This window comes from Maylandia zebra, linkage group LG5 (genome assembly GCF_041146795.1).
Source record: "Maylandia zebra isolate NMK-2024a linkage group LG5, Mzebra_GT3a, whole genome shotgun sequence".
Taxonomy (NCBI): Eukaryota; Metazoa; Chordata; class Actinopteri; order Cichliformes; family Cichlidae; genus Maylandia; species Maylandia zebra.
In genome coordinates, this window is record NC_135171.1 from 33,809,287 (window position 1) to 33,827,931 (window position 18,645).

At 38.0% G+C, this 18,645-nt stretch overlaps 1 protein-coding gene across 1 annotated transcript; it reads right to left on the reverse strand.

The window, feature by feature from the left end:
• Nucleotides 1–836: 836 nt before the first annotated feature.
• On the reverse strand, nucleotides 837–18,343 carry lrig2 (leucine-rich repeats and immunoglobulin-like domains 2). The gene is made up of 18 exons (XM_004547491.4): nucleotides 17,672–18,343; nucleotides 17,244–17,318; nucleotides 16,756–16,890; nucleotides 16,242–16,385; nucleotides 14,846–14,989; nucleotides 14,519–14,662; nucleotides 14,126–14,269; nucleotides 10,844–10,924; nucleotides 10,393–10,464; nucleotides 10,150–10,218; nucleotides 8,594–8,757; nucleotides 7,923–8,234; nucleotides 7,287–7,568; nucleotides 6,358–6,798; nucleotides 6,048–6,200; nucleotides 5,485–5,625; nucleotides 4,770–5,033; nucleotides 837–3,928 (listed from the first exon to the last, which is right to left on the reverse strand). Exons 1-18 carry the CDS (start codon nucleotides 17,857–17,859, stop codon nucleotides 3,696–3,698), a joined length of 3,186 nt encoding a protein of 1,061 aa, XP_004547548.3. The 5' UTR covers nucleotides 17,860–18,343; the 3' UTR covers nucleotides 837–3,695.
• Between the last annotated feature and the right edge of the window lie 302 nt (nucleotides 18,344–18,645).

The window sequence follows — 18,645 nt, forward strand, 5'->3', positions numbered from 1 at the left end:
AGGAGAAAGTGACCTGGGAGGGATTTGGGTAGTGCATTTCTCTGTTGATTTTGCGTTCTCTGCTTGCTTGTTTGTTTTGCCTTGGTCAAAATGTTTCTGCATTTACTTTTAATTGGTTATTCTAATTCGGCCGTGGTAGCATCACCATGGCAGTTGAGAAAATGTAGTTGATTAGACTTCCATAAAGGTAGCACTTTAACCTGGGTCTCTGTAAATAACTTTTGGGTATTCATGCTCACTGACACACACCTTGCGAGTACCACGTGTTTGTGCAGGAAAATCTTAGTGGATCTGTAGTTTCTACTTATACTCAGACCAGTCCGCCTGGCATTAACAGCCAAGCCATGTACAAAGTCATTTAAATGAAATTTTGTCATCATGTGATGTTCCATTTGAATTTGTTCCTGAGCCTGTGTAGTGGTCTTTGTTATTAAAAGTGTGATTTAATGCAGTCCCACTTTAGTGTTCTAAAGTCACAGCCATTCAGTATGAATGTATGATTTTTTTGTACAGACTGATCCTGACTCTTTCCGTCTTCATTATTATTTATGTACAAGGCAAAATCCCAGGGTTCTTTTGTTTCACATCAAAAATTGTCAGTAAGTTATGGACCAATTTGTCCAATCTGCTAACATATGAAAGAATTCCTCCAAAATCAACACTACATTTGAGATGTTGCATTAAATTGAAGATGCAGTTTAAGGGATGTGCAAATCAGTGTGTTGCTTTTATTTACATTTCAGAGAGCATCCGAAGATTTTTTGGAAAATGTTTAACAACAGCTTAAGAAAGAAAATCCACTTTAAGTAAAGAGGGAGACAAAGATTCAAAAGACATGATCAGAATTCACGTTTAATGTTTGAATAATGGCTATGTAACAAAAAGGCTTTTTAGACATGCTTTACAGAATGTACAGGAAACAAGGTAAAAAACAAAAAGCAGCATTGGATATTGCCAGAGCAGTTACTGCTAAACTTTGGTATAAAGTCATAAAGGGCATTTCAGAAAACAAAACAAATGCACATTATTTTAGGCTGCGTTGGTGAAAAGTATTGAACACTGAATTGATTTCGGCCTCCCAGATATGTAGCTTCATTAGGATAACTTATCGCAGTGAGTTTTCATTTAAATTTTTGTATCGCTTAAGAGGGGCATGAAATTGACTTTGACCAACGGTCTGGGAACATCGACACACAAATGTGCCACCACCGAAAAAAAGAAATGTGGAAAAAATAGAAAAAATACAGAGGGGCCGGGAAAGTTGATGCCAATAACAGTTGATGTTATTCAAAGGAATTTATAGGAATGTGCAGGTAGAAGAAAGTGGAAACAAAATACAATTCATGTCTGCACGTACCAGCAAGGAGGTGAAGTTCTTGGAAAATATTAATCAATGCATTTTTGAGAAGTTACTGATGACACATAAATTAGATATTCTGACATTACATGGAAGACACAGCATCAAGCTACATTACAATGCGCATGGTAGATGAACTTTTTACTTTGTGATTTTTTTCTGTGCCTCGACTCAGTACCTTTGAATACTCCATTTCTCAAACGTGTGTTGGTCAACTATATGCAAAAAAAAAAAAAAAAAAAAAAGGTCTAGAAAAATATGAACATGACATACACTCAGCTGCCAGTTTATTTAGAGCACCTAACTAAAAACTCATGCAGTTAGGATAATCCTTATTCATTAGACTTGTTTGGTTTAAAAAAAAAAAAAAAAGAAAACTTTGGTAAGGTATTTACTCAACTGTATAATCATTATGGAGAAGTCAATTTGACTATATACAAGCAATGTTTCTATTCACATTGGTATAGAGCACAAACACATTTAACTACACCCAACAAAATGACTGCACAGTTGAGTCAGTTGCTAATAAAATTTAAATAAAAACACTTTAAATTCATTAAAATGGTACGCAAACGGCAAAATAACACTATTTGAATGAGTTCATTTTTGCTAGGTTTATCTAATACACTGGCAGCTAAGTGTAATTTTCGAATAATACTGAGTAAATACCACTCAGAAACAATCATAGATGAACAACTTCAAAGTGCAATAATCTAGAAGACTTTAAGAACAACTCATTAGATCAAAACTGATGGGACAGGACATTCTTTTAACGGGGGCATTTTTGCTTGCAAACCTAAAGAATAACAATAGCTCTTATTTGGAAAGAGCACAGCTTGCTGAGGCCAGGCAGCTGTTGGGAGTGCCGTCTTTCAATTCTAAGAAAATAACACCCCATTATCAAGAAAAATGTTATCTTGCTACTTGAAGGAACATAAGATTTTGAGAATAGCTGTGGGACAACAGAAACCTAAAACAAATAAGCTTAATGTTTTCAAAGCTACTGCAGCTCATCCGTCAAACCTGTCAGCAAATGGATTATTAGAACATTGAATTTAATAACTAGTATTATGTACACATACATACATGTATAAAATAATACATTACATTCTCATGTTCACAGTCCTAAGTGGAAACCTAGGGTTACATAATATTCATAGAAGGAACAATAGCTTTGAGAGAATAAACTATGATGATAAATCGACTTGTTAAAAAAAAAAAAAAAAAAAAAAGTCATGCACACTGCATAATTAATTTTGCCACCATTAAATTAAGTGCCTGTTAACATAGGAGAAAAGGAAAAACAAATCAGTGCATACTGTATTTAAACAAACAAAAAAAAGCATGAAAAATATCATGTCACATGATCAAGGCTACTGAGAATGCTTGTTTAAAAGGCCATCCATTAGACAATAACTGAAAGTGGTCGACAGCAAAACTGTGATTGTCTCATGTGCAAAAAAACAAAATAAAAACAAACACACCAAAATAACAACTGTACCCTTTGTCCTCAAACTGCTCATCATTACGAAGACATAAAATATGGAATTATCAACTGCGTTTGACATAAAGAAAAAAAACTAAGTTTTGATAATATATGATATATCCATATATATTCATAATATACACCATATTTTGATGTCATGTCTCTGGGATTTGCATAAATGGATACCATAGCATAGTTTGAGTCAGTCAGGATGGCTGTGGGAATGTAGGTATGCCTTCAAGGGTCTTTCCAATATTATCCATCAAAAACTGCTGGTCAGGGAACTACCACTGTCCCCTCTTTAACCCCCATTTTTCCCGCTTGAGAGGCAGTATTCTAGCGACTTCTTCTCAAGTCATCTAGGCTGCTCCAACAGGTGTCTGTACCAGGAATAATGAGACAAAACTGCCAGCATGACATCAACTGGCACAGCATATGTTAGTCTCACAGTACCAGGGCCAGACGAAAGCTTGTGAGGACTCGACCGTGTCTCTGTGTTCTCTCATGGCAGCATCTGACATGGCTCTTAAAGCATACATTCATAGTTTTCTCTTGGGTGAGAACAAAGGAGAGTGGAGGCTCTGGGAGGAAAGAGGTCTTGCAGAGGTGGAGATGTCAGAAAGGAGGTCACTTTAATCACCTGTCCACATATCCGGTCTGATGTGGCAAGTCTTTCCACACTGGAACACACTAGTATGTCCTCTTGATTAAAGGGGAATGTAAACATACAAGAGAGCATCTTTGGCAGAATATGAGGAGTCTTTTTGGAGGTAGTGGGTGAAGGGTGAATGTGAGATGGGGGGGTTGCAGCAACAAAGTGTCAGAGGCAGAATGTGGCCAGAATGAAAAACCCTATGTGGGAGCTGGATGCTCCTGAGGGTTAGTCCTATTAGAGGCACTTCTGTGGTCTTGGTTGCATTGACTGGGTGAATAGCCCACTTCTGCTTCACTCTGTTCTACTGCTCCATCAGTTGCAGAGGTCAGAGGAGGCGTCCTATGTACAGTCACTGGGATCTGGGATGCTCCAGGCGGTGGCTTCGAAGATAGATTTTCTGCTTCTCTCCAGAAAGACCTGCTAAGTGAATCTGCAAAGACATTCAACAACAATAGCTGTTTACAACAATAGTGCCATTCAGTGCTATTTGCATTGGCTTGTCTTACCTTAAAGAACTGTTAAGTTCAAGAAGAATTTAAAATCATTCTCCCCCGAAGGAAGTATTTAATCGCTTCTGTTATTTTGTTTTTTTAGAAATCTAGCATCAAGGGTTTTCAAAATATAATTTCAGGTTTTGTGTGATTTTAAATACCAATAACATTATCAAGATTTCAACGTCAAGGTTACACCAAATGTGAAAAATCAGTAAAAACTTTATATTGCCCAATTTTTATGAATCGTCTTCAAACTTCAAAACAAAATACTGGGCCTTGGTACCTTGGTTGGCTAAGCATTTGACCTCGACCTTCATTGTTAGTACCCAAGGCCCAAGGCTTTTTATTTTCAAATATTATATTCATATTACTAAATGTGTAGTTAGATGTTGTTATGCTTTCACAAAGTAACTTTTTCCACAATCAGTTTTAGCTTATAACTTTCAGAATCATGCAGTTTTAATGATGAGATGCCACATTTACAAACTCAACTCAGATGTGTTCCAGTATTTTTTTACCTGTTCACTGGAAAATCTCAAATTTATTGAACTGTGAACTGATGTCCGAAATGTTCATTATGTGTAAAAAGATGTCTGCAAAATTCAACCTTGAGCCTACAAATAATATGTTGTTAACACTGAAGAAGGTACTAGATGTCAGAGTGGAAAGTTTCAAAATTTTGCCTCAGTGGGAAGGGCTTGGTAGTTTGCAATAAACTTAGGATGTAAACATATTGATTTAAAAAGTAGAACTGAAATTTTTGTTTACAACTCTCACCATAGTGCTCTGGAGGAGTGTGGCTGCTTAGTCTTTTATCATGTGAGGTGAAAAAGACAGAAGAGTCCTGATTGCTAGTGAGGCTATTCAGAGCTGCGTCCTCATGCTGGGCATGCTCACTGAGGTTCTCCTTCAGACCTGGCACAGTCTTGTCCAGTGGATCATCCTCCCCCAGATAAGCATAGGGACAGTATTCCCGCGTGCGAGAGTAGATGTTGGCATTGTCATAGCAGTCAGAGCAAATGACTAGAGGACCTGCACCGCCTGGCAACAAAGAACAAATATTACATAAGCACATGACTGGTGTCATACCATACAATAATCTGTGTACTTAAGATTCTTCTCAAAACTACTATGACCATACATTTTATGCAAAACTATTATGAAAGGTGGATTATATGGTTCCACAGTTTGAAAAGAACTCTGAAGTTCTTTTTGTTTTTTATAGACAAGACCTGGAACAGAATTTTACATTTTAAAACAGTCTGCATACAAACCAGTACACATTTAAAGATTATGTATATTTAGGTTTAGCTGTATTTCAATATTTTGGTTGGTTGGCTTAGCTGTTGATGGCATTAAAACAATAACTACAGAACACAAATTTGTTAAATCAATTAATTGCTTTAAGAGTCAGTGCAGAAATATAATACCTATAGCCAAGGCCGTTGCTGGTGAGGCAGCAAGCCCAAACACTTGTGTTAATGACACTCACCTGGGGGGACTCCAGCTAGTCCCTCACGAGGCTCCCCGGGGTGGAAACTGCTACGGCCAGTAAACAGCGAGCCAACCCTGCAGTGCAGCATGCTGTTCCCTTCAGTTTCCACCTCACTGCCTGTGTCTCCATAACACACACCTGGGAGCAACATGATAATTAGTTACAGTTTTATTTCAGCGGGGAGCTGATCCAAAACATAAATGAAGGAATAGGAACCTAAGAGACACTGGAATTTCCCGAACAACCGAACCCTTAAAAGGTACATTATAAAATGGGAAGTTTCTGTTTTTGTCATCTCAGCACTGACTTGTTTACAAGACTCTGCAGTCTTGTGATCACAATGTTGACATACCCTCAGACTTTAAACTAGACTGCTGACTAATTTTCAACAGACCACTAACATTAAAAGAAATGGTTCATGTCACTTAAAGTTTACATTAAAGCACAAGAAAAATCCTTCATAAATACTGACAGGATACTACTGAAATATCTAGTTTGGTTTGTAGATGCAGAAGGGAACTATTGTTTTCTGTTTCAAACTCAAAGGGCAGGTAACCCACCGTCCGTGCCCTTATGGACATATCCATTAGAGAGGGGAGGCATGAGCTGCTGGTGGCTCCCAGCCTCAGAATTACTGTAACCCTCCTGAGGCTCAGACAAAGTACCCTGAGAGGATAGGTAGCTGGGAATATCTGCTGGCAAATTCATCTCATCTGTAACGGAAACATATTTTCAGTTCTATGTCATGACTTCAAAACAAAGTGTCCACGGAAACATTTCAGTTTACAAGCAGCCATCTTTTCTGGATAAAGCTTTCAATAAGGCACATTTATGTTACAGGACAGATGGCTGTGTGTCCAAACTACTTACCTGTGTTGGTAATACTGTAGTCCTCACTTTTCCTACGCATGTGATAGATTACAATGACCCAGACCAACGAAGTACCAACCACACAGCACACCACCACAATCACCACGATGCCCACAGTGGTCCAGGCATCCTGGTCATACACTGTGCCTGTATCGCAATTTGGTGATGGCGAGACGCTCAGGTATATGTGGCCACGCTCTGTACCCAAAGTATTAGACATGATGCAGGTGTATTTCCCAGCATCAGCTGGACCAGCATCAACAATGATAAGAAGTTGATTGGCTGCAGCAAAGAAGTGGCGCTCTGTTAGGACCAAAGGCCCATCATCTTTGGTCCAGTTGAGACGAGGAGCAGGGCTGCCTCCAGCTATACACTGAAGCACAGCAGTTTCACCCCGGGCCACTGTTCTGTCTTCCAGTGGCCGCATGAAGGATGGGGTTTCTGCAGAGGAAAAGGGAAAAAAAAAAAAAAAGAAGAGGATGAACTCATTTTTGATTTAAGTCATCCGTGGCCAGTTTAGATGGATGTGTGCTATTTTTTAAACAATTTTTCTCCAGCACTAATATTTAATGATTAATCACAAACTCCGCCAATTGGACAGTCAGTCATTATATACTCCTGCAAGTAGCTCAAGTCACATTTTGCAAGTACATTAATTAAGAAATATAATACTATATTTGATTTCGGATATGCGCCAGGCAGTCTCCTTTAAATATTCCACATGGTCGTGTTATAACAAGGCCATGTGGAATTTTTGCTTTTACGTCATCATTAGTTAAAACTGGCAGGGCGGCAACACATAAACAAGAGCTTGTAATGAGCAACAGACATAAATGAGCGGCCAATTGGAGTAGTGAGTTATCTGAAATGACCCCAGTAGATAAAAAAAAAAACAAAAAAAAACTCAGTTAATCAGATGGCTGACTCACCCAGAACAGTCAGAGTAGCATTTGCCGACAGGCTGCCAGCAGCATTCTGAGCGGTACAGCTATACACTCCCATGTCTTCTGTTTTCACTTTAGCAATGAAAAAGACGTCATCGTCAGGCATCACATGCATCCTGCGCTCTCGGGCAGCAGGGAAGTCAGTGCCTCCATCTTTCTGCCAAGCAATCTGTGGTGATGGATGGCCTTCAGCAGCACACTCCAGCCTGGCCGTAGTCCCAGTCCGGATTGTCAGATCCATGGGGGTCTTAAGAAAGGAAGGCATCTCTGAAAGACAGAAAATAGAAAGTCAAGGGTGGAATACAATGGTACAGACAGAAACAAATACTGATATATACCATATATGTATGAAAACGAGATAAAACCTTAGGGTACCTCTCTCTTATTTAATTTTTTCCCCAGTTACTGTACTGTCAAATGGGTAGCAATACTACTTAACAAATAAACTATATACAAGTATCAACTTCATGCAGATATATTGCAGTGAATTGGCAAAACCAGCAACCCAAAGCCTAAACAGGGTAAGTGAACAAGACGCAAAAACCTCCCAAAAAACAAACAAACCAAAAAAGAACTGGCAATCACTGATCACGTTCATTTAAAGAGATAACACATCCTCACCATTGACAGTAAGCTTGGCCCTGTTGGAGTAATTGGAACCAAAGTGATTGGAGACCACACACTGGTAACGCCCCTCATCGGTGAAGTTCACATTGAGGAGGTGAAGCACAGTGGTATAGATCAGCTCTCCCTCTTGGTACCGGGCATAATTTTCCACTTCTGCATCATACAGCACCTCCCCATCCTTCCGCCAGGCTGTGGTCATTGGTGAATCACTGCTGCTGGACGCAATGCAGCTCAGAGTCACATTGTTTCCCCGCAGTGCAACAGACGTCTCTGGGTGAGTTGTGATCTGAGGCTTGGGGAAATCATCTGTGTAGGCACATGTGTTTGGGAAAATAAAAACAAAGGAAATAAAAGAAACATTTTTCTAACTGAAATATATATATAAGATTTTAAGCTCCACCAGAATGCAACACAGTATCAAAAAACAAAAAAACAAATACAGCTTTTCAAAAAATGACAAGTTAAAAAACAAAACAACTTTTCACGTATTTTGGATCTTTTTAAGTGAAATAATCCGCTGGACACTCTCAAAACATCCAAAATAAATATTAATTTTAGTCTTTTCTTCCATATACCAATAAACATTGTTTTATATGTTTTGTGCTTATTCAACAGAATCTATAATGGCAGGCTGGGAATAATTAAAACAAGAAAAAAAGACTGACCACAAACAAACTCTTCCGGGCTGATGGACAGGACATTGCGACCGAGCAGATTCACAGGATGGGCACAGATAGCAGTGACAGACTGCTGGAACTGGCTGTCTGTCAACCAAGGACCCAGCCACTGCATGTGACAGTCACACAGCAGGTTGCTTGTGTTCAGGACACTGAGAATAGAGGAGTAATTTGGGAAACATGAGATGACTCATAGTAATATAAGACGGAATGATTCTACTAATGAAGTATGAGATTGAACCACTGGAAATAAAGGGAAAATTAATCTGGGATTTCAGGGATTCATCTGAACTCACTCTTCAGAGAGTTAATAGAATTTATTCTTTTAGAAAAGAAACCTCCACATACTAACTTGAAAAGAAGATTTAATCTTAAATAATTTAAAGTGAGCCATTTACAGATATCTAAATAAAGCTTATATAGCTTCCAAATAAAGCTATATTCCTGTGAAACACACAGGGAATTGTTATTGGTGAACATCTAAATCTGTTTATAAAGCCTTTTAGTCAACCTGTCAGCTGGACCATGGCAAAAGGATCTAAATTGTGGCATGAAATTGGATTCAAGGCTATAAAAAGCCTCCAGAACTGCGCTCTATTTTTTTTGTACAAAAATACATTTTAATTAGAGGAATGCTGCCATCTTCTTCTAGTCAAGTTATCAAACCAAGCCACTTTATCCGCTTGCAAAGCAGATACTGTTAAATTCTATTAAGGTAGCAGACTAATTACTAACAAGAGGATATGAGTACTGTCAGTTTGACAGCAGCTGGGGCATTTAGCCAGCCACTGCTTGAGAGACACTCCTAAGATGGGTTGATCAAAAGCTCAAAACAGTGAGAGACTTTGCATTTCCGCTCCCTTTCCTCGCACACAGGAGACAGCTGTCCCAACTAAGTAAAGGCTGCTGCAACTCAAAAACTAAATCAGAAGTCTTTGCTTGGCCAACTGCGAATAAAAAAAAAAAAAAAGTATAAACCCAGTATCTTGATGCATTCTCAATCATCCAGGAAAGTAAATCTCCAAAAGTTGATTTTGTTCATCTGGACGTATGTGTCAGGAGTATCGGCGCAGTTGAGACGCATTTTTTCTAAACACCGGGTCTCTGTGGCTTTTAAACCCCAAAACACGCTGCAGTCAGCTGAGACTGAAGAAGTCACTTGGATGAGTGACGAAACGTTTCTCCCACAAAACACTACGTCCGGATGAACAGAATCAACTTTTGGAGATATAAACCCAGTAAATATATTTAGCCTTAAATTTCACCAACCAAATAAATAAATAAATAAATAAAGATTTTAAATGGGGCAACAAAATTAAAATTGCTATGGTGGATCAACAATGACTCCCTGTTTAAAAGCTTCAGTGACGCCAATTTAAAATGTAAATCACTGCCCCTGCAGTGTTTCTTAATCATTGTAATTCCTTTTTAATGAGGTCAATAACAATAAATCAGTCTAACAAACATTAACACAGGAAAATACCAGCTAATACATGCGCATGAGAGCTGTAGGATATTTCTGTGTTTGGTTTTGTTTTACTTACAACACTTTCAGCTTCATATGAGACATCGCCTCTGGGTGTATCGACATGATACCATTCTTGCTGAGGTCCCTAAAGATGGGACACAAATATGGATTAAACACACCAGTTTGATCAAATTGACATTTTTGTCAGAAGTGTAACGCAACAACAGGACAATAAACCTTTCTGCTATGTTTAAACATTTAATAATAGATATCAAAATGACTGCATGGCTAAAAAGTATTAGATAAGGGCTTTACTCACAAGTGCTCGAGCTCTTCCAGGCCTTCAAACGCTTTCTTTGTGATGGATTTGATTTTGTTCTGTTGTAGGATTCTGGAAAAAATAAAGATATTTCACACGAGGCCAAGTGAACAGTTCAAACTAGCCTGCTCCTAGGCCATCCTTTATTACAAAAACAAGTCACTGCTCCAGCAGCTTTTGTGAAGGCTGCTATAACATCTGAAACAAATTACACTGCAAATTGAAATAAATTGGAGAACTAAATAAATCAAATGTGTTAAAAACAGATCTGTAGTATATTAAACATTACAATATAATTTAACATTTCTGAAAATTTGTGCAGCCATTTGTTTGATGCACTGTAAAGTATCTTAACATAAACCAGCTCTATTTCTCTAAATACAAAAACATTTTACAAACTTGCATACTATATATAAAAATACAATTTTTAAAATTCATATCATGCCCTCACAGAGTGTTTAGCTTCTTCATGTCATTAAATACACCAATGGAGTCTTCAATGGCCCAGGAGATTTCATTATTACGGATATCTCTGAAAAGCAAAGAGACTCATATTAGATATTAAACACAGTACACACAGGCTGAACATCTAAAGGCTTCTCCTGCAAAGAACAAAGAGCACACATTACCACCACTGGGGTTGCCAGCAGCAGTGACTCTTCGTTAGAAGACTAACAATCTGAGACACCATACTTCCACACTATGTCACAGCTTGCTGCTCCTGCCGCTGTGATGAGGGGAAATAATTGGCTCTGTTTAGCACTGAGACAGTTCATGGGTCCACTGCAAGTCCAGGGAGGCCTTGTGTTTACAGGATGGGTCATGGGCTCTTTTGTTTCTCTTTCCTCATGCCTGGCTACCTCTGAAAGAAGTTCTGCACTCACCAGTTCCCCTCTCCCATGAAAGATCCCGAGATGGTCAAAATCCCAAATGCAACCCCTTTGTCATTGTAGTTCACTGGCTTAAAGAGAGCTCTGTGCAGCAAATAATGAGTTCATAACTTTCTCACAGATAAACTGTGGATGAAGAAGATATACTCGATTAATTGGGCTGATATTTTGCTAATCAGAATTTTAATAGCTTTGGTTTTAAACCTAAAATACAGCCCTTACTTTAAAACAAACAAGCAAACAAACAAACAAACAAACCCGAAAAACTCTCATTAACATGTCCTAGCTCGAGATCAGCAGCAACAACAACAACAACAACCGTGTTAGACTGTGTCAAATAATCCACTTGTAAAGCAAGTAGGGGCTGCTCAATTATGGCAAAAATGATAATCACGATTATTTTCACTGAAATTGAAATCTCGATTATTTGACGATATTTATTTAACCCTTTAAGACCTACTATAGAACCAAGTCCGCCAGAGCTTATATTATTTTTTTACATGTTGTAGTGCCATTTGTGGGAGCATTTCAAGTTGCTATGCAACTGTTATAGCCCATATTTTAATAATATGTATGCATTAAGTCCATTAATTACATTAATTGCAAAAAAGTGCAATAAACTACAAAAAAATTGAAAATCATTTTTGGTTTTTTTACATATATTTCTACTTGGAGAAATTTAAGAGGTTTAACCCTCAAAACTTTAAATACAAAAAAAGTTGCAAAAAATAGTTTACAACAACAGGAAATTTATTTTGAGTGTCTTCATAGTTTTATTTTGGAGATACAGCAATTTTTATATACTGCAGGAAAAACGAAAAAACAATCCTATGATGCAAATTTGCAAAGAAAACAGCAGGTGCATCAAAATAAACTATTTCCAGCAGCGCAATTCGAGTTCTAAGCATCCCAGCAACTATTCAGAAAAGTCAAACATGACCAGTATAGGCTTTTAAGGCCTACAAGTAAAAAAAACTACATTTCCGCGAAAATGATGTCACTTCCGGTTTCGGCCAGGAAATGGCGGACATGCGATAGTTCGCGCTGACGTCTGTTTCACTGTGGGAAGTGTTACAAACAGCTGATCGGATCGGCAAAGCGTGTTTCTCGAATATTATGTTTTTGTTGCTGCAAGCACTTTTTATGCAATTTTTGCAAAGCTTTATGTGGAAGGAAACCCTGACCGAGGACAAGCTGATGGCATAAGATGTAAGTACAACTCCTCCGGTTTCATATGCAAAACAAATTATTGCGCTAGCTTACACGGTTCAGGTTCTACAGGGATTTAAAAATAGTTACACAAAACGGAGCGTGCTGCTCTGACCGGCTTTAAAGGGTTAACAATGACTTTAAAAAATAATATAAAATAGTGTGCAAAACCAATGAAGTTTTTTTTTTTACCTCTCTTTTCAACCAACGGCAGTCACTCTCCTCTCCAAATAACTTCTGCTTAGCTTTCCAAGCTTCCCTCGGGTCCTCTTAATCAGCGGTCTCCAACCTTTTTTGCGCCACGGACCGGTTTATAAGGTGTCGCGGATAAATGAGGGAGGGGCTAATAATCGGCTCAGTCATTTTTAATGATCATTGAAAGCCCAGATCATAATCGTGATTAAAATTTGATTAAAGTTTGCTGCTACAACTACACATGTTTCTTTTCCAAATATTTATTTATAAGTGACTTATGTATGTATGTATGTATATATATGTATATATTGTACTATTCTTAGTTAGCGTATTGTCTGTCTTGTCTTAATGTTGGTTTAAAATGGAGCACTGTAACAAAAAATAATTTCCCCCAGGGATCAATAAAGTATTCTGATTCTGATTCTGATTAATTGAGCAGCCCTACTTTAACGGCAGTCAAAACAGTGGTGCTATCCAGGAATTCCAGTACAGTAACCTTGCCCAGCCCTTACATTAAAGTGGTGAAGATGAAATTGCCTGACTCAATACCAGAACATCATGATACAACAACAGATGAGACCAAAGAGAATCTCCCTGCTGCTAACCATCTTCATACCAAAATCTTTCCTGCTACCTTTTTCTCCAGTCACTTCACTGTCCAACCCCAAAAGATACTCTTTGAAAAGCTGCAGTTTAGGAATAGAGCTAACCCCAACCCTATTAATACATACACTATATGTACTTATTTATCTTCTCCCAATTACATTAGTCCCCCTCAATACCCCATCAGCCCCGTGCGCAGCTCTTTTTCTCCCGTTTTTTGGTGGAAGGGCCTAAAATGGCCCTTTTGATATTGAAGGTTGCCAACATGTGGTCTAGATCAACCAACAAGTGCTTCTGACAGTGAAGCCTCTCCAACATGAATGTTGAGAGGCTACTGACAAAAACACTGTAAACCTGAAACTTTTACTATCTGGGTGGAGATGCACACACCTCACGTAGATTTTTCACATTTTAACTAATTAAAAAAAGAAGAGGAAAAAAAAAAAAGAGTCACAATTGTGTGTAAGTAAATTTCAGGACAAAGAACACAAAGCCGGAAAAACATACATCTATGGAAAACACACACAGAGTGGTTTAATCTAAATCTAAATGTACACCATTGACAACAAAAGATTTGCATGGCACTACAATAAGATGGGGACTTGAAATAGTGGTACTTTCTACAGTTTTCTCTGAACTACTTGGAAAGAATTCAAGAACAAAAAACTAAAACTACAAATGTAGAAAGAAACAAGTGCAGACCTACTTTTGCAAGAAGCCTTCAATGAGAATGCAGAGCCAACAGGACTTGAGTTAATTCGTTTACAGAGATTCATTAAACTTCTAACCACAAATAATAAACACATACTGCAGACAGATTCGGGCATTGCACTTACAGGGTGCGCAGACTTGACAGGCCACTGAACACTCCCTCTCCCAAATGGCTGATAGAGTTTTCTCCCAGGTTCAGGCTCTCCAAGAAATCTAAACCTTTAAAAGCTGTCTCCTCAAGTCTAGTCAGATGATTGCCAGACAAGTCTCTGTTCAAAGAAACCACAAATATGACAAACATTAACTAAAAACAATTTCCCTATGTTCTGTATGGTAATATTAGTCCACATTTAAGGATGAAATGAGCTGTTTTCACAAAAACACCATATATGGTGCATTAGGTAGAAGCTAGACCTCACTGAACCAGCCCAGACAAACACAGTGCAGCAAGATAACAGTAACTGCTCCAAGTACTCTTAGCTACATTGGGATTGTAGCAACGAAGCAAACAGACTCACAGTTCCTCAAGCTTTTGGCAAAACTCCCAGGCGTCTGGTCCAATGATGCCAACAGCATTCTGGCTGACCCGCAGGATACGCAGCATGCGCAAGCCATACAGCCAACCTTTGTTAACCTCTGTTAGGTTGTTGTGCTCTAGCTCCCTGGGGGGGGCGACATTATTGACAAAAATAACTGTATTAAATCAATTTATTGCTTTAACATATCTGCAGGGGGAACCATAGGTGAGAACATTTTATGGAAGATTTTTTTTCAGCAAGATTTTTTCATAGGTGCTGCACATTTTTTGCTAAATATATTGCCAAAGTCCAAAAGATTGCACTCACAATTCTTCAATGTTGTTCAGTCCAAAAAAGGCTCCATCCATGAGCTTAGTGATGCCATTCCTCTGCATCTTCAGTGATTTCAAGGAGTCCATCCCCTTGAATGTAAGGCTGTCAACAATTTTAATCTTGTTCCGCTTCAGTTCACTACAAACACAAAGAATCCATTTTCTTTAACCAAGTGTTTTTATACATAAACAAACTCACACAACAGAGCTTCTCGAATAGGAACATTTGGATCCATAGGTTTTTGGAATTTTGCCTCTGTACAACACCACATTGCTCGATTTTAAATCCAGTGGTTTTAAAAATTATACAAATCAAGATATGATTCAAGACTTGCAGGCTTTTAATTACAAAGGTTTTAGAAATGTTTTGCATTAACTGTTTAAGATTTATGGCCATTTTTATACGTAGTGTGGCTTTTTCAGAGGCTTAGAAATAATTGGACAAACTAACATAATTTTACATAAGGATTGTTTTTACTGCTTTGTTGAAAACAATTTGCAGACAAAGACTGCCTGAAATCTGAAATGCACAAACACCACCAAATGCTGTGTTTCGAACTTTAAGATGTTCTGCCAAATGTTTGCTGCAGCTGCATTCAGTTGCTACTTGTGTCTGGGTCTTTCTAAATTAGGTTTTGTGTTCAGTAACTGAAAGGTATGCTCTGTTAGTTTCAGAACAGGTGACTGACATGATGTATTCACATCCATAAAGGCATCTATTAACTGTAGGCATTAGCAATGAAACACCTATCCCCTCAAGATTGCTCTTTACTACGCTAGATGTTGTAAAAGAGTTTTATGTAACCAAGGGAAGAACTGTGTAATCACTCACTTTTGTGGTCATCCAAGCCTTTAGGTCTTTTGGAGCTGAATGGTTCATTCCTTCATTTAAAGAATGTACCAGATCGTCGATTTGGCCAAGCATAAAATTTTGGCTCTTTTTCTCAAATTGGTTTATTGTGGTTTTTCCACCCCCCCGTTACTTGCATCAATATCTCTTTGGACTTCATATTTAGATTTTCTGGGAAAAGCAGCCAAATGCAAGTTACACTCTTGGAAACAATTCTATCTTTCTATCAGCTTAATTTGTCGTTAAATAATGAGGAAGAAGGCCAAACCTGCCCATGGAACTGTCAGGCAACGGTCCAATTATTTTTTATCCTCTGTAAATAGGGCACGATGTGTGTTAAAGCTTCAATTCTGTCTTAATTGTTTAACTTGAAAATCCACGGTTGTGTACAGAAGCAATCTTTCTTTTTAAAGTTTCAATGTCCAATAACTTACAAACCTAACTGTAAAACTGCGCAAAACTGAGTAAAATAAGAGCATCTGTTATATAAATTAAAATTCACCAATTGAGTGATAATGTTACAGCATTTTATTATACTTACAGGAACTGAAGTTGTGGAAGTTTGAAGACTTTGGATGGAAGCACAGTCAATCTGTTCCTGTTCAGCCTCAGCACCAACAGGGAGCTGGAGATGTTTTCAAAGCAGCCAGGCTCCAGGACGCTGATCTTGTTGTTGCTTAAATTACTATGAGATAAAAAAAAGAAAAAACATTACTACCAAATTTAGCAGAAGGAATCATTCTTCCTTTGTAGTTACGCATACTGTGTGAAGTAAATATTTACAAAAATGGTTGCTTTGCAATAAAATGCTTTCTAGGCCAAACTGAACAAAACAAGGTGTTTTCAGTACTCTCGTAAGAGCATGTGACGCTTTGCTCTAATGTGTTTCCTCCAATACTATGAATATCTTCTTACTGTTGTATTACACAGAATGTTTCCAATTGCAAACTTATTCACGGTCATACAAGCAAGTCAATGTAGAGTTAAACCATATTTTAACACTGCATGTCTCACACACTGTCCTAGTACTGATAATAAAGATGACTTTGACTTACAGATATTTCAGCTGCATAGATGGAAAGGATCCAACTTTGAGCTCAGAGATGGAATTGGATGTAAGGTCCAGTGTCTCCAGGGAAACATATGGTTGTAGGTGAAGCATTGACAGCTCAGTGATCCGATTGTGGACTCTGAAATATATCAAATATAAAAAGGTATTAGTTTTAATGATGTCAATGCTTACTAAAGCATTCTTAGTCTAATTAAAATATTATTAACATGGTGAAAGAATGGGGGGGGAAAATAACAAAAGACTGACTCTGGTGGTGTCTTCCACTGTTTTTGTATAAATATGTTTTAATCTAACATCCAACAAAGCATAAAAATTCAGCCAACATTAAATACTGTACAAATATTTTTTTTACAAAGTGTTTAAATGTGCAGAAGAATTCAAGGAATATTTTAATAATTAGTTTGAGTGCTGATAGAAAAGACCAAAAAAACCATAACTGAAAACAAACCCTGAAGAGGATTTTGTACTTACAAAGAAAGTCCTGTGATGTTTGAGGAGACATCGCCAAGATAGGGAAAAACAGTCAGCTCATTGTGATTCAAAGTACTGAAATCAAATTTAAACAAAAATGAAAAAGTTGCATCAGTCAAATAGCCATACATAACTGAGATTTTAAACAAATTTACTCTGATGTCCCTTATAAACTGTGAGCAGAGGTTTATATATCACACTTTTCTTCATGACAAAACAAAAGTTACAAACAACGAGTATATTTCCAAAAATAATCTTACCTATCCTTAAAATACTCAAAGGTGTTGGTTAAGTGGTTAAAATGTATTCAAATTGGTTGTATCTCTATATTACTATCCAATCTTTTATTGAGCAACCAATCAGTGCAGCGGTTCAGTAAAGGACTAGCTCTGCTAACTTCAGTTATGTTCATCCAGATGTGTACTTACACTTGGGTTATCCCATCTGGGACTTCCACTGGAGCCATCGACAGCCTTCTTCTGTTGCAGTCCAGAATATGAACCTCATCCTCTGTTTTATAACACGAGCAAGGAGCAGGACAAGTCTCACTGGCCCAGGCACCCAAACTTAGCAGCATGAAGATAAGGGCCGAAGGAATGGGCCAGCCTTCCGCCATTTTAAATGCCTTCCCACTGAGAGTTAGCTACGTGGCTAGCTAGAACTGGCACGTTAACTTAACACTTATAAAACCACAGAGTTGTTTTTGTAGTTTACGACCATTCAAGCAAGCACATATTTAAGATTTATATCGTCACGATTCCAGGTGGAATCGTAAAATGCAGTTTTTTCCAACTTAAGCGGGGCATCCCAGCAGAGATTTCTGCTCTTCTTTCAGTGGCTGGAATTCCTTCCGCTCCAGCCAGGACACCCTCCCGGAGAGGTTAGCTAGCTCACCGCTGAACTGAGTTGGTCCCACAAACACGCCACTTTTCACCAGAAGAGATCAGTTCAAATCCGTACGATAACCGCTTTTGATTATACTGATCCAAATGAAATGTTACGGGCGTTTAACTCAGACTGTTTACAAAGAATTAAAGAAATTTTGTCCCGTCTTTCCATCCCGAAAGAACAACAAAGCCCCGTGAGTTGATGACACAGGATACCCTAATCCCGCCCCTCTACAGCATGTTTACAGTTATTCTATTGGTCCGTGATTTTGCTTGTCAACCATTTGCGTCGTTTTGATTGGATCGTGTTTTTGTCCGACACTGTTTGCAGGAAAAAAGTTTTTAAGAACTATTGAAGTATGAAATAGTATTCCAGATCCTCGCGGTTGTTAGTGGTAAAATCTACTTTTTGATTTAGGAAAATGTTTTGTTTTGATTTGTTCGCATTTTCACAGTTTCAAACACATAGCCACAAGTAAAGAGCACATTTAAATTTTGCTTTTATCACCATTATA

What these genes read in the sequence shown, in the direction of transcription:
- lrig2 (XM_004547491.4), bottom strand. Translation starts at nt 17,859, where the DNA reads ATGGCGGAAGGCTGGCCCATTCCTTCGGCCCTTATCTTCATGCTGCTA. An exon ending in CTTCCACAACTTCAGTTCCT is followed by an intron (nt 14,990 to 16,241) that starts GTAAGTATAATA and finishes TTGTGTTTGTAG; the next exon opens with TGAACTGAAGCGGAACAAGA. An exon ending in GGCCAAGCTTACTGTCAATG is followed by an intron (nt 7,569 to 7,922) that starts GTGAGGATGTGT and finishes TCTGTCTTTCAG; the next exon opens with AGATGCCTTCCTTTCTTAAG.